Source organism: Aphelocoma coerulescens, chromosome 2 (assembly GCF_041296385.1).
Source record: "Aphelocoma coerulescens isolate FSJ_1873_10779 chromosome 2, UR_Acoe_1.0, whole genome shotgun sequence".
Classification (NCBI taxonomy): Eukaryota; Metazoa; Chordata; class Aves; order Passeriformes; family Corvidae; genus Aphelocoma; species Aphelocoma coerulescens.
In genome coordinates, this window is record NC_091015.1 from 6,408,605 (window position 1) to 6,433,427 (window position 24,823).

The following is a 24,823-nucleotide window of genomic DNA, read 5'->3' on the forward strand; positions in this document are numbered from 1 at the left end:
TCCTGATATGGATGTGACATCTTTTCCCCTTTTTATTTATTTATTTTTAAAATTTTTTGGTTTGTTTTCAGAAGTTTGCAGTTGCAGAACTCTTTCCTTGTTTATTTGTCTCATCTGCTGTTAAGAGCTGTGTTTGATAAGTGAGCTTTTCTGCTTTGTGCTGGCCCATTGTTTCTGCAGGTGTATGCTGTTCTTCTCTTGCTATAACGAATCAGGTGAAGAATGACTCAAACACTGTTTTATTTTACATTTGCAAATGTCTGTCATGCCTGCTTGGGTATCTCATTTGGGTAGCACCTTAGAGATTATTTCATCAATTTTCTAGGAGACTGCTCCTGCCTGAAAGTTCTTATTCCTCCTTAAGGTTATAGCTCTGACTTCCACATATATTCCATTGGCATTTAATCTTGTTAACAACAACTTCAATGTTTGAGCTGACATTCATCAGAATAATGTTTATTTTGGCATATTCTCTGATGAAAGTCTGTCTGCCTCTCTATACCAAGGTTCTCTATGAAGTCTCAGTTGGTTTTTGTTTTTCTTTCTCATTTTATATTCCTCTTTATTTCTTCATAAGCTTATTAACTTATGCTTTTCCATTACTTCAGTCTTCATGTGTCCATCTTCTCTTCAGTAGTCCCGCTCTAATGTTAGAAACCACTGACCTTGGGTGAAAGAAGTATTGTTACTCTTAAAATTGTCATTGATGTTAGCTAAGTTACAGTAGTGCTACAGTAGTGCCTATAGACTTCAGTGAACTCTGTACTCCTTCAAAAGCACAGGCTTGCCAGCAGAATCTTTGATCCTTTTGGGTTTTAGTAAAGCCACCAGCTGTGAGTGAGTTGTACTTTGTATCTGTTGTTCTGTCAGTTAAGCAGGTACAGATAATACAAGGTGTCTTCGTGCTTCTTCTGAAAGGTGTCAGCATTTGTTTTCCTGTATGGAATGCAGTAATTGAAGTCATTTGCCTGTGTGAAACGTTTATTGTTGCATCTGTTGCAAATGCCAGTTGACAGGAGAAGGATTTGGAAATGTGTTTCTTTGAACAGCACTGTTTTTTGAGTCTAGTAGTTCCCGTTAACATGAGTAATGTGCTAAAGGCATTGGAGGGGAAGTGTAGGATGTGGGATGACTGACTGTCCTTATGATACTCCTGGTTTGAAGCTGTGCTGTGTCAGGGTAACTTTTTGATCAAGATTTTGGCCATTTTTGATTTAAATGTCTTGGGACTTTAAACAAAGCTTTCAGAATTTCTGGCCTGTTGTTGAACTTCTGTTTTCCTTTTCTCAGCTGACTTGAAAAAAGACTTGAGTGAATATGTTAAAACTCAGCTTCCCAAAACCACAAAATTGGTAAGAAATGAGAAGAGGGAAGGTTTGATTAGAGGAAGGATGATTGGAGCCTCTCATGCCACAGGTACCCTTGCTTATTTCTCTTTTCCTTGCATACTTTGGCAATAAGTTCATTGGGTGACTTCTCTTTTTGTAGTGCAGCTTTTCAGATGTTGAATGTTTGACCTGTGGTTACTTTAGCCCCCTGCAGGGGCTCTGCATGTCATGCCACGCTCTAAGATACACAATGTAGCATTATACCATATATTTTTCCCCCTGCACTATCTCAAATGATAACTGCAAATTTGGATTCAAATTTGAGTGATTTTTAAACCTTGAGATATTTTGAGTGTCTCAGCTGTTGATTCTTTTCTTTTTTTTCCTGGAGACATTTGCTTTCAATAAAATGAGGTACTTTTTTAGACTGGGTAAGTGAAATTGTGAAACAAAATCAGTATCATGCTCTAAAAAAGTAACTTGTTTTATTGAAAGTTACTAACACAACTTATCATCATCCCAGATCTTCCCCTGTACTATCTCAAACAATGACTACAGTGTTAGTGAGACAATGTAGAATTTTCCCTATTCTTGCCCTGAAAGAATATTGTCTCAGGAGCAACTCCATGTGGTCAAGATACTGCAGTTACAGAATACTTTTTGCATGTTTTATGTGCAAACTTTTGCTCTAAAATGAAATCTGCTCCCTTCTATGTTACGCTAATCTGGTTTCTAGTTCTCAAATCTAATAGCAATTTTTCTTGTATAAGCTCTTCTGTTGCAGTGAGTGTTAGTTGGGAAAACCAATATTTGGTGCTTTATAAACAACCTTTACCAGAATGTGCTTTCAGTTAAATTCTTTGGCATCTGAGAAAGTGTGTGCTACTTTCTTAAATAATTTTGAGTGGCAGATAAGTCTCTTAATTGGTGTTTACTCATTAGCATTGTAATGGTATAATCCAGAGAAAAGATTCTGCTTGCATTTTCCAAGCTGTGCTAAAATTCATTTCAGTCAGTGCAATTTAAAATAGTTTTATTGCTCTTTTGAACTGCTGGAGTTCCATCCCCATGCCCAGTCAATACTGTCTGTGGGGTGACTTGTTATATTTGCATGTTCCGGAGTTGTTTTCTTTAAAGCTGTTTCCCACCTCTTCCACGTTCTTGTAGTGTTAAATAAATTTTATGTGGTGTCATAAAGATGCTGATGCCTTTTTAGACCAACTGAGCAGGAGGGTGTGTCATAGATCAAACTGTTCCTACTGACTGTGGCAGGTAATCTCCACGTAAATTGACGAGTATTGCTTTGTTGAATGCACATGTGTTTGCACTTAATTGCATGTTTGTGTTCCATGGCACCTTGGATCTTTGTTTTGTGTGCTCTGCAGGGAAAGTGCTGGTGTTCCTGGACAGTCACTGCGAGGTGAACGAGATGTGGTTGCAACCTCTGCTGACTCCCATCAGAGAGGATCGCAGGACTGTGGTGTGCCCTGTGATCGACATCATCAGTGCGGATACCCTCACTTACAGCTCCTCCCCTGTTGTGCGGGGGGGCTTTAACTGGGGCCTGCACTTCAAATGGGATCTTGTTCCTTTGTCAGAACTGGAAGGACCCGAGGGAGCCACTGCTCCAATCAAGTAAGGTTCCTCCTCTGTGGTGAGAAGCTTCGTGTAATACAGGGATGAGCAGAAGCACTTTCTAAGCAGTAGGGAGTGTTCTCTGGCTGTGTGGGTTTAGGAGCAGATGGCTAACCTGTCAAACATCTGACTTGTTTATTTCACCCACAACTATTTCACTTTAATTTCTTGCATTTAATCATAAATTAGATATATCTGTTTTATTAGGTCATACTTCTAGAAAATGCTTATACAATAGCAGCTTTTGCTGAAGACAAAATTCTGAGGGAGCTTATGATTGTCTGTATTAAACCTGTCCAATAATTTCACTTTTGAGCTATGCATTGATGTTTGTTTCCAGTCTGCTGATCTGCTTGGCTTAATGACAATTTGGATGCTGCCTTTGTGGCAGGAATAGCCTGCATATTCCACTAATATGAGCTATATAATTTCTGTGATGAAACACTATAGAATTGCTAGATTGGGAAAATCTGTGTTTGTGGTAACAGCAATTTGTTTTTGTGGTCTTCTGAGAGTTGCTTTAAAACAAAAGTCTCAGTAAAGCTCAAAACTGGGATTTGAAAGTTACCTTCCTTGTCTTTTAACCACTGATGGCTGTGTGACCTGTACAGAACTGGCAATATCTGGCTCTAGTGGATGTGTAGCTGATGTAAAGTGGTGTCAGCAGGCACCATTTTTTTAGGAGCAGACATGTATGGTACAGACACAAGACTAGAACTGTTCCAAGTGAATCCCTTCATGAAAAGAACCAGGCCTGCTACAGCAATGGCAAGAAAGCTCATTGTTCTTTTCCTAGTTGCAGGTATCAATCTTAGTACATAATTCAGGTTTGTCAGGTGGAGGAACTTCACCTTTTTTACAAACTTGACTCCTTGTGGATAAAATTTGCCAAGTGAATCAGAAATTGGGTGTGTTTTCCTTGGACTATAAATGAAGAGCATTTCAGGCTGGCACAAAAAGTTCCAGCCAAGGTTCTCTGCTATCATCTGACAGTTCTGCAGTTGGCCTTCCCATGTCTCCCCATCCCAACATTTTGCCTGAGAAGCCAGGAAACTTACTAAGTTATTTAACAGTTTGACTGGCTTGTTTGGAGAGTGCCACTGTGGCAGTTTCTGAGCCTGGAAGAGAAAGGACAGACTGAAATAATCTGAGTAGGGAATCAAGCATCAAGTGTTAAAATCCTTATTCTGTTAAGAGCTATTCTCACATTTAATTTGGTTGGTGGCTGAAGGTTAACTGTTGCTGTGTTCAACACTGTTGTGGCATTCTTTCAACTCACTTTTATGAAAAAGTCCTTTGCTAAAAAGGCAGAGAACTTTGTAGTTAAAGCAAGTGTAATAATCTGAAAAGATGACCTTTTCTGAGTATGAAAGTGATTTTTCCTACCTAAAGGTCTCTGCCTCCTTTGTAAAAGGAGCTAGATTGCTATTTAACCTTTGAAAATGGCTTTCCATCCAACAGAAAGTATTGCATTTTAGAGACCTTCACAATGAAATATTTTGGTGTCAGAGTGGAAAAATTGAGAGCAACCTTTCAACCGAGGTTTTAGGGTGACAGAAACTGTAGTAGAAATTTGTGTGAAAACAAGAAATGAAATCTTGACCTAGGTTTGGTTTCATCACAGAGTTTTATTTGCAAGGATGGTAAAAAGCTTTTTTCCAGCCCATTGGATGTTCCAACTACCATATCATGTTTTTATGTAGTGTTTTTACTCTTTTATACTCTTGTAGGTCATCCACATATTCCAGTGTTGTGATACAGTAGCAATTCAATCTAGAGACTGAACAGTGTGGATCATCTGCAGATTTTTACATTCTAGTAACACACAGGCAAGGTGAAAAACTGGGAAATGCCAGAGGGACCATACACAAACTGTAAATAACTTGCCAGTAAACTGATAACTGAGTCAGTGATGAAACAAAGCTGCCTCTGGCATTTGTTGTTCCTCTTTCTCTGTCCTATCCCTTTTCCTCAAGTTTACCAGGTAAAGAAATATGGTTTATAGGTACTGGAACAATGGAAGATCACAAATATCACTTACAGATCTGCTTTTGAAAATTTTTTGAGACTAGAACTGATGCCTAGTGACTGGAGGATTTAAATTGTGTTATGTAGGTTTGTAAGTTTGGACTTTGGGACTATCAGATTCAGCAGAAATTACTGTTGTGGAGTTTTTTTCCTCTCTAAAACAAAATGAACTTCTTTCCATGAACCTTTTTAGGTCACCTACCATGGCTGGAGGGCTGTTTGCCATGGATCGTGAGTACTTCAATGAGCTTGGGCAGTACGACAGTGGCATGGACATCTGGGGAGGAGAAAACCTGGAAATATCTTTTCGGGTAATCAGAGAATTTTCAACTCTGCAGTTAAATGTTTGTGGCTTTTTGTTTGGTGGTGGAGTGTTTCATAATACCTGTAAAGCAGCATAGGAAAGGAATAATCATGCAAGTTTTTGAAATTAGTTTATGAACAATGTCTACTGAATTTCACAAGTGGATTAGATTAGAGATGTGTGGCTCACAGCAATATTGTTAATATGTAAGCTTAGTATGTTTCCTTAGACACCTATGGAGCTTTTTAGACACTTCAGTCTCCTTTCTGAGGACCTGGAAATGTAAAGGTTTCTGGAACTAAATTGAGAGGACTAGAGGAGTCAGCTGGGTTGGAAAAATAATGAGAAAATCATAGTAAGATTTGAAAATGGTGCTGCATGGGGCTTCCTGTATTTTATCTCATCTTCCCTGTTACTCCACTGAAAGAAAAGCAGCTTTTTGTGCTCAATGTCATGCTTATCTCTTTACTTTTGTGAAGTGGATTTGTCAACAGGTTGGACAAGAGTCTGCCTGAAAATGATATGCTATCATGACAGATATGAAAAGGCGATTAAAAAGTGAAGTTAGTATAAAAAAACACCAAACCTAAAACCAGACACAACCCCCAAAACTTTAGAGAAACCTGTCAATTAGAGAAATCAAGATGAGAGTTCAAAAATAAGAACTGGACTTTGAGTGACTTTAAAGGAGTGTGTACTGAATAAATAAAATCTTTTGATTTTCAGTATAAATGTAATTATTAGGTATCTGAGTAGAAGTGTGTGGAGTGTGAGGAGATCATTGTTGTTACCTTGTAATACAAAGTTTCAGTAAAAAGGGCATTGAAAAATTGGAGTATATTCAGAGAACTTAGAGTTTCTGGAAGTCCCCAGCTTCCTGGGGGAGAGTTGGAAAGAAGTTGAGTCTTTATCTTGTCTAGAAGAGTTTTAAAAGTGACTTGATTATAAACTGCTAATGTGAGAAGATTTTCTGGAACTGGAGAACACAGTAGTCCAGCAAAGGGCTAGTATTGGTAATTTTCTGGAAGATGAAGTTTAAAAAGAAATTAAAAAAAAGAAATGGAAGTAGAGTGTAAATAAAATGTGGATCTGTGGTGCCACAAATAGACTCCTAAATGTAGCATCTGAATGGGAACAGTGTTTCTGAGGTCCCATATCTTAACAGAAACAAATAGCTCTGCCCAGTAAATTTTCATACTTAGTTGAAAAGCTCTCCAGGCTCCTGGATGACAAAGACTGGTCTTTGTTATATGTCACAGAACTGTGAACAATCTTCATGCAGGTAAATCAATTTAGGGAACTTAATCTGCAGGATGAGTCCTAGCACATATATTTCAGTCTTTTCTGATAGGTCATTAGAGCATAACATTTTAGAAAATTTTCTGTTTGTCTCTTGAAAGCCATGATGTGTTTTGTGGAAAGTGTGGTCATGTGAGAAAAATAGTCTTTTGTAACATGGAGATCTAAAAGTTTAATTTGTCAGAAAACACGACATGTAGGCCAACATTGCTGATACCTCATCCTGCATGATGTATAACCCTGCCTTGAAGAAGGGGATGAGGTAGTGAGCAATCTGAACAATGAGCCATGTTCTGCTTTTGTATGGACAGATCTGGATGTGTGGTGGCAGACTCCTGATCATCCCCTGCTCCAGGGTGGGACACATTTTCCGTAAGAGGCGTCCCTATGGCTCACCTGGGGGACAGGACACTATGGCTCATAACTCACTGAGGCTGGCACATGTGTGGATGGATGAATACAAGGTAAGAGACAATTCTAGGTCATGAAATAAGGTTATTAGATGATTATAACTGGCTTGTTTGTCAAAGGATTGTGTCACAGTGGGATCTGTTACACTTCTGATGGGATTTTCCTTCTGTAGTCTGAACTCCTAATGTTAGTTTTGACAGGAATTCCTAAATTCTGTAGAATTGTCATTTGGCTTTTGAGTGCTCAAGTCTCCTCCTTGTTACTTTACTGCCTGCAGGAGATTGGGTTCTATGCCTTTTTAGAAAAGTAAAAGATGATGGATGGGCTTTTGTAAGCTCTGCATTGCTTTGTGTCCAAAACAGTATTACGTGGCAGCCATGTAATGTACCTTCAGGTAATTTCCATGTTGGTGAGACAGGGATTGTTTTTGGCTGCTTGTTTGCTTTCTGTTTTAATTAGCAATCTGCTTCTTAGTCTGTCTTGCCCTGGAAGAGCAATCAGGATTGACTTCTGGATTCAAAGGCAAGTGTATTCCTTCCTTGTCTTCAGATCTTGATACTGATGCTTTTGAGCATAGATCAGGTGTTTGTGAATCCCTCATCTCTGAGATACTAAACAACATTTTGCCCTCTGGGACCATAGGATTTGCTGTGTGCTCAGCTTCTGTGGTGCCTACAATTTCTATATGATATATATTTTATTAATTTTATGTTCTTTAGAGGTTTATGTTTCAAACCCCATCCTTTACCTTGATGTTCAATTCGAGGAATCCATTAGAGGCCATTAATTTTTATCTCCATTCTCCATCTCTGTAATGCTTTGGTAGCTCTGATCTATCACTTTTACTGATGTCTGGGCACAGTTGTTTTGTGATTAATTACGGCTTTCTCTGAAGCTTGGACTTGATTCTTTGTTGTAATTTCCAGCTGATACTGTTTTGTTCAGCAAGCACTTGAACTGCTGATTCCAGCAGTCTCTTATCACAGATTTGTGTCCAGAACTTTTCCAGCTGTTTCTAGTCTGATTCTCTGATAGCTGCCAGAGAATGTATGGAAGACGAGCTTGGAAATATATTTGTTTTTATAAGAATAATGCAAATATTTAGGGCCAGTATAATTTACCAAAGCAATCTAATGATGCACAGTACAAAGATAAGACTTAAAGGAGTAAATATCAGTATTTAATAAATGAAATGGCATAAGGGAAATGATTCAACAAAATTTTCATAACTGTCAAAAGCAAAATGCAGAAGTATAAGTTCATGTATACAGTGGTAATAAATAACATGTGAAAGGTAGGATACCAACATTTGAACTTCAGCCAGGAAAGAGGCAGTTGGAATAGCAGAGCTACTTTTTGAAGCAGACCAGTTTCTCATTGTGATGTCCAGTCTGTCTCCAGACTTCTCAGAACTGGCCATCAGTCCAATGTGCACCAAGTACACACTTCCCCTTCCTCTGCTATTAAAATAGCAGTGATACATTGAGCACATACAAATGCTCAAAGATCTTGATGAGGAGAGATGTGTAACTTGTCCAGAGGTGTCTGCCATCTGAGTATCAGATAGCAGGAGGTAATTGAAAACTGTCAGAACCACATCATGGTGGGTGAATTCCAGATGTCTCCTAGAGATTAAGCCAACAAAATAACATAGATCAGTGCCCTGAAAACTGAATTCTAAATGATACCTAGTAAACAAATAATTGTGCAAATACAATGTTTTTTCTATGGGCTTTGTAAATCTATCTGGCATTAAGTGCTGAAAGGGGATTTTTTTTTTCTAGTTTTAGCTATAGTATTTGTACCACGTTGTACATTCATGAGTTCCTGTTTGTCCCCATTGTCTCTTCATTGGAGTCAAACATCATATGAGATTGGGTTGGAATCTTCATCTGTCTTTGCCTAGCCTGTAAGATTCTGAGTATTATCATAAAATAGAATGTGAAAAAATAACACTGTGGGAGTCTTTTTGGAGATGATGCAGATGAATGGAAAGAACTGAGCTTCCCTGAAAGCCCAGGTGACGGTTCTGATTATTCACATGAATAAGACGTGGTCCTACTGAACTTCATGATATTTGTCCCATTTATAGGTCTGTTCTGGAATGGTTTTATCCTGGATGTTTGGAAAGCTGGAAACACAAGACAAAGCACATTTGAATCCCATGACAATGAAAACAATTCATTGAACAATCAAAATAATTTCAAGAAACCTTTGTCAGATGAGGCTGATGATACATGCATCTGTTTTTTACTTAATGACTTTAGCACGCCTGTATTGCCAATGGCAGTAAAGTCAGGGGCTGATTTGTTTGTTCCTCAAGCTGGCATCTAAAAAAGATCAGCAAATTTGTACCAAGAAGTGTCTTCTTCAAAAAAACCCCTCAGTTTGAAAGATTAGCTCAGAGTTAGGCAAGATTAAATCTCACTTCCTATGGTAATCCAAGCATTGCAATTTCCTACTGCCAGTTTCAAAGTTACTGGTTGAAAACACTAGCAAAATGAAATGAACTTTTGGGAGTTCTGGAAACAGCAAAAAATTGGGAATCAGTAATCTGAAATTCTTCTCCCCTTTTCCTCAACCTGTTTCTCTTAAATACAGGAGCAGTATTTTGCTTTGAGACCTGAGCTGAGGATGAGGAGCTATGGTAATATCACCGACCGTGTAGAGCTGAGGAAGAGATTGAACTGCAAGTCATTTAAGTGGTATTTAGATAACATCTATCCTGAGATGCAAATATCTGGGCCCAATGCCAAAGCTCCACAGCCAGTTTTTATTAACAGAGCGCAGAAACGACCAAAAATAATCCAGCGTGGAAGGGTAAGAGAAACTTAAATATATTGAATTCTGGTGTGTTAATTATTATGAGACTTTTTTCTGAAAGATTTGCTCAAATACAACAAAAAGAGTCTGTTTCCGTAAGTTTTGCAAGAAGCTGTCTTGAAAATAACAGGATTTTTGTCAAATAACTTTCAATCTGATCTGTATTTCAGGTCATCCTCAGACTAGATACTGTCCCATGAGGTTTCTTACCTCAAAGCTCAGAGTTGGGAATTTTTTTGTCTTTAGAATGTGCTTTCATGGCTGTTGGTTCTGAAGATGAATTTGGATAGAGAGAAATTTGGCCTCAAATATTCACACTCTGTTGGCTTATGATAAGAGTACAGTGTAATTAGTTTCCAAACTCTGCTTTTACTAGGTAATTTTCTGCAAAGGTAAACGTTTGCATCTGAGACTGATGATGGCTTTTCTAGTCTTGACTGTTACCTAATTAACAAAAAATTAGTTTTTCTCCTCTCTTTTTTTTCTTCGAAGTAGAAGTGAAGAGAGAATTTTTTATGTGTATTCATGAAGGAAATCATGATTAAATTCATGCCTTAGCTCTGACACCTTTGCTTATGAGTTTGTATGCAGTCAAAGCTACCAGACAGTTGCATCTGCTCTTTCCAGTGTCAAATGCACTTGATGTGTGCTTTTTATGCTTCCCAGAAATAATGGATAGTTTCAAACCCAAGACAACTTTCTCAATGTCTTCTCTGTGAAAGAGAATACTCTGGAATAAACTGTTTCATGTGCACGCAGATTATGGTTAGCAGGTTCCCTTCTAGCTCAATAGTTGGAAGCATTAATAGTGATGTCCCCACAGGGGACACAGGCTGCAGTAGCTGCTGACAATTGCTGGTTCTGCAAGAAGTGAGTCAAGAGGACCTGTGTTCATGCAGGACCTATTGACACCATTAGATTTCTTGCTTGGAAGCAGCTGTCTAGTAATCCATCATTTGTGCAGTATTTTTATAGCAATATCCCAGCCAAGCTGTGAAGTTAGTTATGTGGTTTCCCTGAATAAAACTGATACAATGGGCTGATTCCCCTAGTTGCTGGATGCTGTTACTCCCCCAGTCAGATCTTTATTCCTCCTTTTTTCTCCTTTTTTCAATATTTAATAGCTTTCTCCTTTCATGCACGCATAAAGTTAACTGAGGAATTGTTGATGTTGGAGAGAGCTACTTGAGGGATCTGAATATCTCAGCAACACTTAATCTTCCCAGCAGTTATTTACTATGGTTTAATTTTGAGAAAAACTCTGTGCCCTACTTAAGAAATGGGGAGAAGAAGCAGAAAAATGCAATTCCTTGGCTTGCTTCTCTGGGGTTCAAGAATTATACCCAGCATTGTATGAGAGAGTCAGCTTTGGCTCTGATGATTGTATAAACTATTTCCAGATGCCTGCAAGGAACAGAACGATCAGCCAATGTCACCACTGCGTGCCAGACTCTTTAGGATTTGGGAGGAATCGCTCCAAATCTCAGTTTATTCTCAGGAACTAATTGGGCCACAGATAAGTGGTGGTTTGACAGCTGGGAAGAAATGTAATGATCACAAATGGTGGCAGTTGTTACCAGTGTTACCAAATGCTGGCCGTCATGGCCAATAAAAACAAGGACAAAAATCATACAAAACTCACGTACTCTATGCTTTAAAAGCCTTCTATTGAGTGAGGAATGATGAAAATGAGATCTCTTCTAGATCTGGGGTGTGAGGAAATATTAGTGAGAATGTTTTGTGTAATTTCTTTTAGATGTGTGTAGGGAAGAGGAGAAAGAAACATGGTGCACTCGAGGCGATTGTTGATGTGCCTTGGGACAGCTGTTTCCAGAAATGGTGTTTAGTGAAAAATGTTATTTGGTATTTACACTAATTGGTGCTATCATGCAACTAAGCAGTTTGTTCCTTTTATTATTGGAAGTGTATTTTGGTTTCTAAAAATTTGTATAGTCAATAGAAATGCCAAGACAGCTATGGATGTCTTCATAATAAAATTCAGCTGGCTAGTTAATCAGCCTGGCCTGGAGTTCAGAACAGTAAATTCTTTTTTCCTCTACATCCAGCTCCAGATTGGAAATAAGTATTTTTATTGTGGGTGTCAGATCTGAGGCCCTGCCATCTCTCAGCTCATGGTGTGCAGGCAGTGTTTGCTGTCTGAAGAGCCTGATCCCCACCACATTAGGGGAAGGAGGATATTCAGGCTGAAAAGAAGTCTTCTGCTGGCCAGCAGTTAGTTCAGGGCATGTGTGTAATTTAATGCCAGAATTAGAGATGTTTTGTTTCTCTGAGTGCCTCTGTGGGGATACCTCAAGATCTTCATGATTTTTTGATTCTTGAAATAGAACAACCTAAACTTCGTACAGCAGAAAATGTCTTGGATGTCTCTTAGGGTGGGTATCATTGTTCAAACAGGAAGGATTGCCAGCTTGCTGAGAGCCTCCTTGTTTGCTTTGAGGGTAGATGCTTACAGTTCTGCATGACAGGACAGGCTTCTGATCTGAATTCAGTCTTCTGATACACCATTCCCCTCAATCCTGACTAGGTAGGGTGTTTGAGCAAAGATAGCATTTGTGTGTTTGTAAAATGTTTTCTTCCCCGATCCATCAGTAAAATACCATAGCAGATAACAGTGGCTTTTCGGTTATGTAAATGCTCTTGAAAAATCAATTTGCAAACAACATAAATCTCTGAAGTTGTTTTTATTTTAGTAATTCCTTCTCCTTTCTCAGGGAGGCTGTCCTGTTCCATGAAGAGAGGCTGTAGGAGGAGACTTATGTTTAAGCTAAACTATAGTAAAATGCAGTTTATACAGCACAGTCAATATTCCTGAGCAGAATTTGTGGGGCCTCAGACTTCCATTGAGAGTGAAGAGGGCAAAGAACCTTCACAGAATATGATGAGTGTGTGCAGAGCCAGGATGTGTGTATTGCACTTGTACCAGAGGGAGAAATCTTGATCTAATTAGAAAGCAAATTGGAACTGCTTAATGTAGTTTTTTCTCCAAATTATCTGAAAAACAGAATGGTATTTTAAAAGGGAAGATTTTTTTTTATTACTGGAAGTGTTGGCTGAGTTGTTTTGAGCACACTGGGGATCTAGGGCTTTGAGCACACTTTCAGATCTAAGGCTGTTGTTTTCTCTGACTATCAAACTGTTTTCCTTTCGTAGCTGTATCACCTCCAAACCAACAAATGCCTGGTTGCCCAGGGCCACCCAAGTCAGAAAGGAGGCCTGGTGGTGGTTCGGGAATGTGACTACAATGATCAGAACCAGGTATGAGATTCCCAACTCTATTAAATAGTGATTCATGTCTTTAAAATGACCAGTATGTTTTCCTGCTGGCAAAGTGCCCTGGTGTGACAGCTCATCAGCAGACAGGCTGCTTACCAAGGGTCATTCAAACCACAGGGCTGGCCAAGGACACTGGAACTCCTACTAATGCTGAGTGTTGGGTATTATAATCTCCTGTCTTTATGGCATGAATCTCTGTGTTTGGCTGAAGGCTGCCCTAAAGTGGCTCCTGACAGGTTCATAATCCACTGATTGGCACTTCAGAATTTGTAGCAGCTCTTTCAGTCAGGTCCTCATACTGGAATTTAAAGCAGCATTTTCCTGCCCTGCTGGTGTTTGTGTACTGTACAGTCAGTCCTCTGCTGCTGGAGTGGCTGTATTTTGGGGTAAATGAATGATTTGTTGTTAAATAGAAGGAATTCAGAAGATTCTTTGACTCCAGGTGAATTGCTGATCTGGGGATTAATTAGGGATGGGTGTGAAAGCCTAATGAGAATTTTTGTATTACTACATGAAGCCTTTGCTGTTTCACTTCTTTCAGGTGACAGAAATTCAGGACTTGGATAAAAAGTCTCCAGGGTAGAGAGATCTTCAGCTAATGCCATAAAGGCTTACGTAGCTAAGAACTACACTGAGAACATTATGATTTAGGAGCCCATGGGATGTGATTCTAAAAGCTAGGTTGGATCTAAAGAGAAAAGTAATCAAAGACACAGAGTAAATGGAGCATGGGACGTAAAGCAGCATAGCTTTAGTCAAGGTGGGTTGTGCTGGACTAGCTTGATACTCTATCACACAGGCAACAGTTTTCAGGGAATGGAAACTGCAGCAGTGGAAGCAGAGTGATTTGTGATAGTCCCAACAAAATGCTTTGTCACCTAATGGGACTTTCTGCCCCCTACTTGTGGCCTCACCAGCTGAGTGTGACAGAGGAAGACAGAGGAATTGTGAAGGGTGTTTGCAGTTCACTGGATGTGTGGCTGGCTCTTGACACGTGGCCTCCAGGCCCAGTTGTCAGACAGGAACCAGGAATACATCTTTGTGCTTCACCTCTGGAACACTGAGAAATCATCACTATGACCAAATTGTGAGTCCCTGTGTGAAAGGTGGACTAATTAAAGTTGGAGTGGGAATGGAGGTTTTCCTATTTGATCTATTCCATTAGCTTTAAGATGGTCAGCAAGTCTTGCAAATAGGAAGACTGTGTAAGTGTAATGGTAACTGACAGGCACCATCATCACCAAGTGATTGTACATTTGCAGTGCCAAAGCTACAGTGCTGCTTTCTGAGCCATTGTGTCTTTGGCTGAGAAAGCACAAATGACTGCCTGGGCATGATGTCCACACAGTTGTGCTTCCCTTCTCCTTGCTGCAATATTTCTCATAATGAAGTGCCACATGCCTGAAGGAGAAGGTCTGTTGGTTTTCCATATCAAAACCTTTTTCTGACTTCTTTTTATCGAGGAGAGCAAACTTCATTTAGCCCTTTGGTGCTGAGAAAGACAAATCTGTGCTCTGACTGTTGATCTTTGGCTTCTTTTCTCATGAATCTGGTTTACTAGTGGTAAATTTAGCCATTAGTTCTCATAAAAAAACTGGCTGTGCTATCTTCTTTCACAATGATTTTGTTCTCCAACCAAGTATGTCAACCAACACTATGTTTTTCTGCTATTAGACTTATTTTGTTCTCCTAATAAATCTCAAGAGTGCATTCAGCCAACTTGCTGTCATAACCTCTTGAACAATCTTACTATAGCTATGTGAGAACAATGTAGAGAAAGATGACACTTACTTAGCAGCTTCTGCTTATAAAAGTAGCAAGAAACATCCTGACTGTTGGAGGCTTTTAACTGTTGTTTCACTCAACTCATTGGCATTTTCAGCTGGTTTTGCTCTAGAATTATCTGTTTTATGCCTTTGTCCTAAGAAAAAAGCCTGTGTTTGGTCTGGTGAATGCATGTGAGAGCTGACCAGCCTCGTTAAAGTCATGGGACTGGCCTTAAAAGCAATTTCGTTTTGCCTTTAGTTTATGCTTGCTTTGTTTTCTCTAGCCTTCATGGCTGCTAAGGAATTTCAAATTCTCACTTAACTTGGATTTAAAAGAAATAACAGGTATTATGTAGCTTTCAATTGTATCAACATTATGGGTGTTCCTTTTCATTGTAGTTGACTTAGATGGTCGTCATTAGGTAGAGTTGAAAATCAATAAAGTGCATCACACTCTCCTGTTTTCTCAGGCTTGACATGACTGACATTCAGTTCATATTTTTGCTATAGAAAGAAAATAATAAAGGAAGTGGTTCTCATATCTAAAAAAATATATTAAAAATTATTATGAAAACTAGGATGCTCCATTAACTGTAACAGAAAGAATCTGGGATAATTCTGGGGACTGAACAGAAATTTAGGAATAAGTAAGAAAATCTTGTTAAAAATAGCACAAGTGGAAGAGGTTTGAAGTGACAGAAGAGGCATCTGTGCTCTGGACCTTGAAAAAATAGTGTACTCAAGCACAGGACTTGAGAAAAGGTCTGTTAACACTCCTGTAGCATTTACTGAATGTAAGAATATGTCCTTTACAAGCTGTTCAAGACTCAGAGACTACAAGGTTTTGCTCCCATGTGCAATTCTTCTGTAAGATCTATCTCCCTAAATCTCTAGATCATGGTTATTAGTTTGCTCTTCTGACACAGCACGTATCAGAGCAAGTGTGAAGAAGTGCAAATTCAGTCTTGCTGCTTTTCCACAAACTATTGAAGGAACAGTTCTTTGGTCCCTCTAATGACTGTTGTGAATTATCGGTGGCACACTGAACTGTGGAGCAGAAGGCTCATACCTGCTTAGGAATGACCTTCAGGAGGATGTTGGATTTTCAGAGTAGCACTGGCTTCAAACAATGATTACAGACCACCAAACCTGGCTGTTTGTGGTGATTGCCACAGGCTGTTTGGTGCTGTGATGTCATTGCTATCCATAATAACAGGAGTGAAGTGTCTGCAAACCAATGTGATGGTGCAAATTGCTGGGCACGTTTCCTCCTCAGGGCTGAGGCAGCTCTTTTGTGCTCTTAAGCTGAATTTTTATCTTTTACAAACTGACAGAATAATACGGCAGTGCCAAGCTAAGCAAGAGATTGTAACTGTTGGAAGTACTGGAGTGCTACATGGGTGGTGGCAGGGATTTTCTTTCAAACAAAGGGTTGTTTCTGCAGTAGTTACTGTCTTGTATTTACTGAAAATTTTCAGTGTATTTCTCTAGTGCTAATGCAATTTGCAGATAAGATAAAAATGTGTATCCACAAAGCTTTGCCAGTTGGCCAGCCATGCCTTTTGCTGCACTTCACTGATCTCTGAAAGCCAAAGGGTAGGCAGATGCTTCCTGGCTTATTCATAGCATTTTGAAATTCAGGAGAAGGCTGTGGGATTTGTCTGAGTTACATGGATGAAGTAAAGTCCTGAAGGTACTGAAGTCCTAGGAAGCCCAGTCTTAAATCTGTGAAGAACTTAAAATACATTTTGAGAGGTCTGAATTAAACATCCAGTTCTTCCTAAGCTGCACCTGTGTAAAAGTGGCTTAGACTAACAGAGCTCATACTTTGGACCTCTTCCCATTTATTTTGTCCACAAGATCTACTGTAGCACATGCTATACACCTGCCTGAAGAGGTCCGTGCACCTTTCATTTTATCCTGTTGGCTGTATTGAGAGATAGGGAAAAAAGCTGCTTGAAAGAGGCCAGTCCTACAGCATTCACCAAATTAAGTATTTTATTTAACCACAAACATGATCAATTTCATTATGGAGAGATGATTTTTCCATAATATCTGCAATTTAGGTTTTATTTGAAAACAGAAATGATTCATTGCATGATTCTAATAGCATCTAATTGATTTTGTTTGACACCAGTGAAAATGGCCAGTGACTTTCCTTAGACCTTTGAAGCAGATGGTTGCCATGTGTCTCTGGGGGACAGCAACTAAGGGTGCTGCTTTCCTATGTGTGGGAACTGGACACAATCCCAGTTTTAGAAACCAAAGTCTTCACAGTGATGCTCTCCTAACTCTGCTGGTTAGGAAGTGCATGTAGGTTGAAAATATCCTGTATCTCTGTTACCTCTTTTTTTTAATAGATTAGATTTTAATGGTTTGTTTTGTGGTGTTGTTTTGTTTTTTTGTTTTTTTTTTTTAGAAAATATATAGGAGGATAAAACAAGAGATCTCTCAGAAATGAAGCATAAATCCTGGGAAGGCACATTTCTGCTTATAGTCTTTTGATACTGTGGTGCCTGACAGAAGTTTCTTTCCTATATGGGGCTGTTAATGGCCTTTAACAAGAGCTGAACAGAATCCTTTTAGTCTTCAGCAGAAAATCAGTTAATAATTTTTGGAGTATGCTAAGGCTTGCAATTGTGTAACAAAGAAACCTCATGGTGTGGCTTTGCTTTCCTGGTGCTCGAATCTGTTAATAATCTGCAAGTTCATAGTGATACTCTAATCTGGATTTGGAACTCAATTTGGGGCTATTTTTTCTCTTTGTTTTCTACGCTAAACACATAATTAGTTTGAAATTAATTTTGGCTGTCTTGTGTAAGCCTTTCTGGAGAAGTATCACACTGGATTTAACCACTGTCTTGTGTTCTTTGCCATTACTCAGCTTTAGATTGAAGGTCTGTCCCTGTGTCACTGAAGTCTTCTCTCTCCATTCTTACCAGTTCATCTCTTGTTTGGATTTGGCTCCATCACTATTCTTTTAATAGTAATTCTCTCTGGCAAGTCCTGCCATTTTTCCATTCTCTTCTTCCTCTTTAATCTTGTCATGACAGAGTTTAAACACAAAAGAGTATTTTAGAGGGCACAGAATGCCTGAGGTTAGGGCAAATTTTAATGTGATCCCTGCACTTCTTCCAAGGAGGCCTTCCTTGTGTTATAATAGTCACTGTGCTAATGAGCTGTGTGCTTTCCAGTCATGCTGTCCAACTGAGGCTGTGTCCTGCAGCAGTACCATCCCATGGCTAGTGCTTGTCCTGGTACCGTGCAAACTGCCGCTTGCTCCGAGCGGGACAGACGGAGCCCGATGGCGGGCGGGTGAATCCCCAGCTCGGGTTCGCCTCACACCCCCATGGCTGATGCGTGCGAAGGAGGTAGGAAAAAGCAGAGGGCTTCTTGTGGGAGAAGAGAGTTTATTCCAGGGTGAGAGCCCACGAGGAGAGCCAGAGAGAGCAGAGCACTCAATGCTCAAAGAGGTTTCAAATCCTAAATTACATAACTTGCTCTCGCAGCTTGTCTTTCTGCTGTCCCACCGGGAGCAACCCTGTTATGTAATGCCCGTGAGGTGGCACACCGACCTCCCAGGTCCTACTGCAGCGGGGAACCGCAGTGCCGACGCCTTGGCAGCCCCGGTGCAAGTGGCATCGCTACCGGGAACGTTCCAACAAGCTAAGTTGAGCCATCGATTCTACCATCGAAATGTCCCAGCTTTGGTCCTCATGTTCCATCTCTTGTGCAGCCAAGCTGAGGCCATTGTGGCCACTTGCCCTGACTGTCAGAAATATCAGATTCCATCCCTAGGGTCCGGTGTGTGTCCACATGGTCTCAGTAGCTGCCAGCTGTGGCAGAGCGATGTGACGCACGTCCCTGAATTCGGGAGGTCTAAGTATGTCCACGTCTCCATAGACACCTTCTCAGGAGCAGTTTTTGCCTCTTCCCATTGTGGGGAGAAGGCAAAAGATGTCATTAAACGCCTTCTGTCAGCATTTACCACCCTGGGAGTGCCAGCAGAAATCAAGAGAGATAATGGTCCAGCATATGCCTTGAAGAACCTCCACCAGTTCTTCGACACGTGGCGAATCCCAAAGCCCAGCGCCCTTCAGAAGGCTGGTTTTAGTTTCATAGGCCAAACAAAGAGACAAATCAAAATTTATGTGCGTGATATTCTGCCTGGAGTTTGATATTCCATACTCTGACTGTGAAACTCATGCAGACTTAATGGAAAGAAAAAAAATTACTCACACAGTGGGGATGGCCAGTGCAGCACTGAGATTGAGAAATGGGAACAGGGCTGGAACAGGAGCACACCAGAGGAACTTAGTGTGTCTGTAGGTACTTCAGGGATGGGTATGAGGGGCTCAGCTCTTCTTGTTCATAGGCTCAGAAGTCAGGGGGAAGGGAGTTGCCTTGTTCCATCCCCAGAGGTTAGGAAGTGCTGTCCAGGTGCCCTGTGAATGCCAGGGCTCCACTGTGCATTTGGAATAGCTGTCATTGGGTGTTGAGCCAGATGGTCCCAGGATCTTCCCTGCACTGCAGGGCTACAGTTTCCATTTACTTTCTTCTCTTTTCTCTACCCCTCTGTAACCCACGATATTTTGAGGTGCACTCCCCCAAGTTCCTTCATTTCTTTGCTTTTTGGTCTCCTGTTGGTTGTGAGAGCTCTGAGTCCTCCACAGCACTGATCTTGGCCTAGGTCTTTGCTGGCCTGAAGGAGCTGAACAAGGGAGCGAGGACCAGCAGCTCCTGCAGTTGGACCAGGCTGCTGTTCCTGCTTCCCTGAATGTCCTGCTGTGCCAGAAGTGCCTTGCTCAGAGCAGCCCACAGAACCAGCAGGGTGTGGGCATGAATGGCAGCAACTGAAGGTGCCTGACACTTTTCTGTGCCAAGAGTAAAAATACCTGCTCTGCTCAAGCAGCATGTGGGAGAGGACAGACTGACAGCTTGAGTGTGTCCTTGCTGCTTGTTAGAGCTGACAGTGGTTTTCAGTGTGATCACAGAGAAAATCTTCTGTGAAGAGTTTGCTTTCAGTGCATTCCTGCTTCATGCAGGTGGGCCCCAGGGAAGGGAGCTGCATTCAGTTCTCACCACTCACTGCAAGGCCCATCTCTGACATCCAGATGCTGAAGCACCACCTCTGTAGATGAACAGAAGATTCAAGGAAACTGCCCTGAAACATTGCAATAAATGTCTTTCTGTCTTCTCTTTCAGGTCTGGATTTACAATGAGGATCATGAGCTGATTTTAAATAATCTGCTTTGCTTGGATGTTTCGGAAACTCGCTCATCCGATCCCCCTCGTCTCATGAAATGCCACGGCTCTGGTGGCTCACAGCAGTGGACGTTTGGGGTAAGTGGAGAGGCTGCCACATGGCTCATTACTTGTAGTCAATGTCTCAGTCAGTGACAGGAGCCCTAACAGGACATCAGGGTTGAGTTCAATTGTGACTAAACCTCAGATGTACCAAGGTAATTGCACAGTACCAGGCCCAGCCCATGGTTCAAGCAGCCTGTACAGAAGTTGCACAGGCTTTGGTGGCTGCATTTCAGTCTTAATAAGATTTTTGCTGAGCTCTGGGACATGCAGGCCCTTTGCAACATAGAAAGGTTTCTGCAGCTCCACTGAGCCTTTCTTCTGCCATTCACAGCCACCCACAGCACTGTGGCTCATCTGGGATATGCCAGAGAGAACAAAATCCACCCAATAGCTTTGTTGTGTTGTGTTTGCAGGCCTGGGAGACAGGAGGAGTCTATGTGGTGATTCATGCTTAGTGCTTGAGGAAGCACAGGACAGAGCAGTTGCTTCTGCCCTGTAATTGATCTCGTTAGTTTAATTGTTAAAGCCTGGAGTGGCCAGTTCCACAAAACTGAGCCAGTGCTGCTCACACATGGAATCTGTCTCCTGGGTGTTCACTCAGAGGCTGCCCCTCACATGCCCTCAGCCTAGCAGAGAGTCTGTAGCACAAACATGGTTGAACAAAGGGGAGGGAGGGCCCTGCCAGCACTGCCAGTTGTGCTTCCAGCACAGCTCTGCACAGTCTGTCTCGGGTTCATACCATGCTGCTCACTGGCAGCTTGAGTTCCCAAGAGGTGTCCCATAAGTCCAGGATGGCGTGGAGATACAGAGGCAGATACCGTGTGAGCCCGGGGTTGTGTGTGTCTGACACTTGCACCAGCAGTGCCACAGCTGCCAGGGGCAGTGAGAGCAGTGAGCTGAACAATTCTGCTATGAGAGGTTATTGAGGGTTCTGCAGCTTGTGTTGGCAGGCAGGGATTTCACAGGACTGAGAGAATGGCCACTGACACTGGGTGCATGTGGCTGTTGGTGACGCCTGTGGTGGTGGTGGGGACTCGGGGCTTCATGTGTGACGTGTGGGCTTTGAGCTGGCCACTGCCACTGTGGCTGTGGGAGGTGGATCTGTAACAGGGTCACACTGGTGCTCACCAGTGATCCACAAGAAAAGAGAGTGAATCAAATACTAGGATTGATTAGGAAGGGAATAGGAGCTGAAGCAGGAAGATCTCAGCACACCATTGCAGTTTGCTTGTACTGCATGTGCTGGTCACCTCCTCTCAGGCTAAATTAGGGCTGAAGAAGGCTCAGAGGGGCATGGAAAGGCAAATGGAAGGTGTGGGGCACCTTTCCCATCAGGTCTATGAGAGCTGGCTGGGACCCTTTAGATATCAAGTCTTTTGGAACAAGGGGAAATCCATTGAGTGAGTCATCGATACAGGGAAATACTATCTGTGCACTGTCAGTTGTGGTACAAGACTTGGATTGAGAGGATGTTTTGGAGGAGTGTTGTGTTTTCTTACCATGTCCTCCTGCTTCACTGGACATCTGGTTGTGGCCATAAGCAGTGACAGAGCCTGGCATGGCTGTTCCTGTGTATGTGCTCCCTCTGTGCAGGAGAGCATCTCCTATTCGTTGGTATAGGAGATGGCATCGTCCTCTGAGGGTAATCAAAGAATAGGATCTGTTTCCTTCTCACTCTTGGCTGGGGTTTGGCCTTGCCCTGGCTATAGGCACCCACCATGCATGAATCCTGTCACGACATGTGGCAACTCCCCAGCATGTGGCTGCTGAGGGTAGTGGCACTGCTAAGGCATGGTCAGATGCACAGCAGGGACCTCTGTTCAGCCTGGAGAAGAGAAGGCTTCAGGGAGACCTTAAAGCATCCTTCCAGTGCCTAAGGGGGCTACAGGAGAGTTGGAGAGGGACTTTTTACAAGAGCATGGAGGGACAAGGGGGAATGGCTTTAAACTGTCAGAGGACAAGTTTTGATTAGATATTAGGAAGAAATTCTTTGCTGTGAGTGTGGTGTGATGCTGGAGCAGGTTTGCTCAGAGAAGCTGTGGATGCCCCATCCCTAGAAATGTTCGTGGCAAAGTTGTATGGGCCTCTGAGCAACCTGGTCTAGTGGAAGGTGTCCCTGCCCATGGCAGGAGAATTGGACCTAAATGATCTTTAAGGTACCTCCCAACCCAAACCATTCTAGGATTCTATGACCTAGAATGTGCCCCACTACAGCCTTGTGGGCTCTCTCTTTGCTCAGTGCTGGGGAATGGGTTTGATCATCCTTCCACCTCATTAAAACACTGTGGTATAAACAAAATCCCAACTAGGGGCCTGTGAGGACGTGAGAGCCTTTGTTTCAAAGTCTGGATGTGGTTATGGGGTGTGCTGTACTCTGCTGCTGCTGTGGGTCTGGTGTGGCAGGGAGGCTGCTGAAAGGCTCATCTGTCAGGAAGGAGCATCCCCTCCCCTTGGGCATCGCTTTCAGCTCCAGTTTGACAATGGAGAACAGAAGTTTTAGTAAATAAATTCCATCTGTCTTTTTGTCTGCTCTAGAAAAACAACCGCCTGTACCAGGTCTCCGTGGGGCAGTGCCTGAAGGTGGTGGATCCGCTGAGCCACAAGGGCTACGTGACCATGGCCATCTGCGATGGGTCCCTTCCTCAGCAGTGGAACTTCGAGAGCTGAGACAGCGAGGAGGTGGCTGAGGAGAGTTCAGCTGAGCCCTGGTTCCCCTTCAGCCATGATCTGAAGTCGTTCTGGAGGGTTTTGTGTGGAGCCCTTGGCTGCTATGCCCGGCACAACCATCGCAAGGACCTGCTGGAAATGCCCTGCCCTGAGGAGCTGAGTGTGGGAAGGTCCAGGTGCTCCCTGGTCACACACTGAGAGCAGCAGCCCCGCTGCATGAAGAAGTGAAATTTATCATCAGTTCCTTGGATGATCCTGGATTATTGGACTGATTTTACGTAAGAGAAATCTTTAGAGCGATGTAATTTAAATGGTGAGATTTCAGCTTTGTGGATGTCCTAAATGACAATGAGAGAAAGGAGTCCTCCTTGAGTATTTCATGTGCAGTATCTCAATAATTTACATTTCTAGTATGGGTTTACTGGCCAAAATTATTTTACTTTTTCTGGAAAATATTTTTATTCCCTTTCATCTTCTGAAAATTGTCATTTGTAATATTTAAATTTAGTTCTTTTAATTTTAGGACATTTCATGTAGTTTAAGTTCTTTGCTGTCATGCATCACCTCATATTTAAAACAAAATAACTATTGCAAAGTCTATTTTGATGACTCATGACAGTAGTGGCATTTAAAATAAAGTATCATTTTTTTATTAATTTGTATGGCCTTACTCTTTGTAGCTGTTGGACCAGAAAGCACCAGCTTAGACACTGATGCAAACTACTGTTCACACAATTTGGGCCTTCCCTTGTTTTCACTCCCTTTCTCCCTTCCTCACATCTTGGAAGGCTTGACAGGTAATTTCTGGTTTTTTTCCTCCACTTCTGTTTTCATTTATTTTACTGTTCACCTGTCTTTGACTTCCTGCCTCAGCTTCTTCAGTGTGAGAAAAGCTGCTCTGACCCAGCATATCTTTTCTTAGCACCATTGGCCTTGTTTCCCACTCCACCACGACCGCCTTCCCTGGGAGCGTGCAGCTCGGACCTTGGAAGTGCCAGGACAGCCTTGCCCTTCCACTTGGGCAGCAGAAACATTCTCCAACTGCACAAATACTCCAGCATCCAGTTACTGACACTGTGGGCAGTGTGAGGCAAATAATGATAATGCTGGAGTAATTACAAACCCACATCTTTCTGCAGAGAGGAGATTCACTTGTGCCAGAGCCAGACTCTGTTTGGTCCTTCAGCCGCCTGCCAGGGCCAGCAGCTGGGAGGAGAAAAGCAGGAGGATGCAAAGGAGCAGGTAAGAGTGGCCTGGCCACAGGGCAGCTGCTTTGCCTTCTCCCCTCATCCTGGAGGGGGTGACACCCTGGCAGGGAGAACCAGGTACCAGGGTTCAACTGAAAACCAGAACAGTTGGCTGAAGTGGAAGTTCTTCCAGATAAAGCATTACAATGGGAGTAATTAAGACACCAGCCAAGCTCCTTCCTACCATGAAAAGCCTCTAAAACCAACCCCAGCCCTTTGATCAACTGAGCCTGTGCTGTGCCTTGCTCAGGGCCAGCTGGAGTCTTGACATCAGTTCCCAGATGCCTCTTGCAGTCAGGCAGGGCTTGCAGGGTAGGGCTAGAACACAGTGTCAGCTCAGGTGGACCCTTCCAGTGGCAGCAGGGGCACCCTGGGTGGTTGCTGTGTGTGGCATTCCAGTCCTTGCCAGGGTGAAAGGATGGGCTGCAGCTTCACTTACGCCTGTGTGATTGACCCTGACTGCAGCAGGTGCTGACACAGCTGCTCCCAGCTGTGTGTGGGGCTTTCCTGTGACATTTGTGTTGGCAGCCACATTGTGCACGAACCTTGCTTGGCCTTTTCTTCTGTTGCCTTTCTGTTGTCTTTTTAAAAAAACAGTAAAAAAAAAAAATCAGAAAACCCAACCAAATCCTCAAACAGGCAGAGCAGCAGCTTGCTTTATTTACGGTCTCAGTCGGTTGCCACGGAGAATTTTTGACCTTTTGCTCCCCC

The 24,823-nt window shown here is 42.1% G+C and overlaps 1 protein-coding gene across 2 annotated transcripts in view; it reads left to right on the top strand.

Annotated features, from left to right (window-relative positions):
* GALNT11 (polypeptide N-acetylgalactosaminyltransferase 11) overlaps positions 1-23,521 on the top strand; it is a 48,338-nt gene extending 24,817 nt beyond the window's left edge. For both annotated transcript variants that reach the window (XM_069006366.1, XM_069006365.1), the window contains exons 5-12: positions 1,291-1,416; positions 2,714-2,963; positions 5,185-5,302; positions 6,906-7,058; positions 9,607-9,825; positions 13,000-13,104; positions 20,094-20,231; positions 22,734-23,521. In XM_069006366.1, the coding sequence (XP_068862467.1) occupies positions 1,291-1,416; positions 2,714-2,963; positions 5,185-5,302; positions 6,906-7,058; positions 9,607-9,825; positions 13,000-13,104; positions 20,094-20,231; positions 22,734-22,865 (1,241 nt within the window). In that variant the 3' untranslated portion in view covers positions 22,866-23,521. The remainder of the gene's footprint in view (positions 1-1,290; positions 1,417-2,713; positions 2,964-5,184; positions 5,303-6,905; positions 7,059-9,606; positions 9,826-12,999; positions 13,105-20,093; positions 20,232-22,733) is intronic.
* Positions 23,522-24,823: the final 1,302 nt, after the last annotated feature.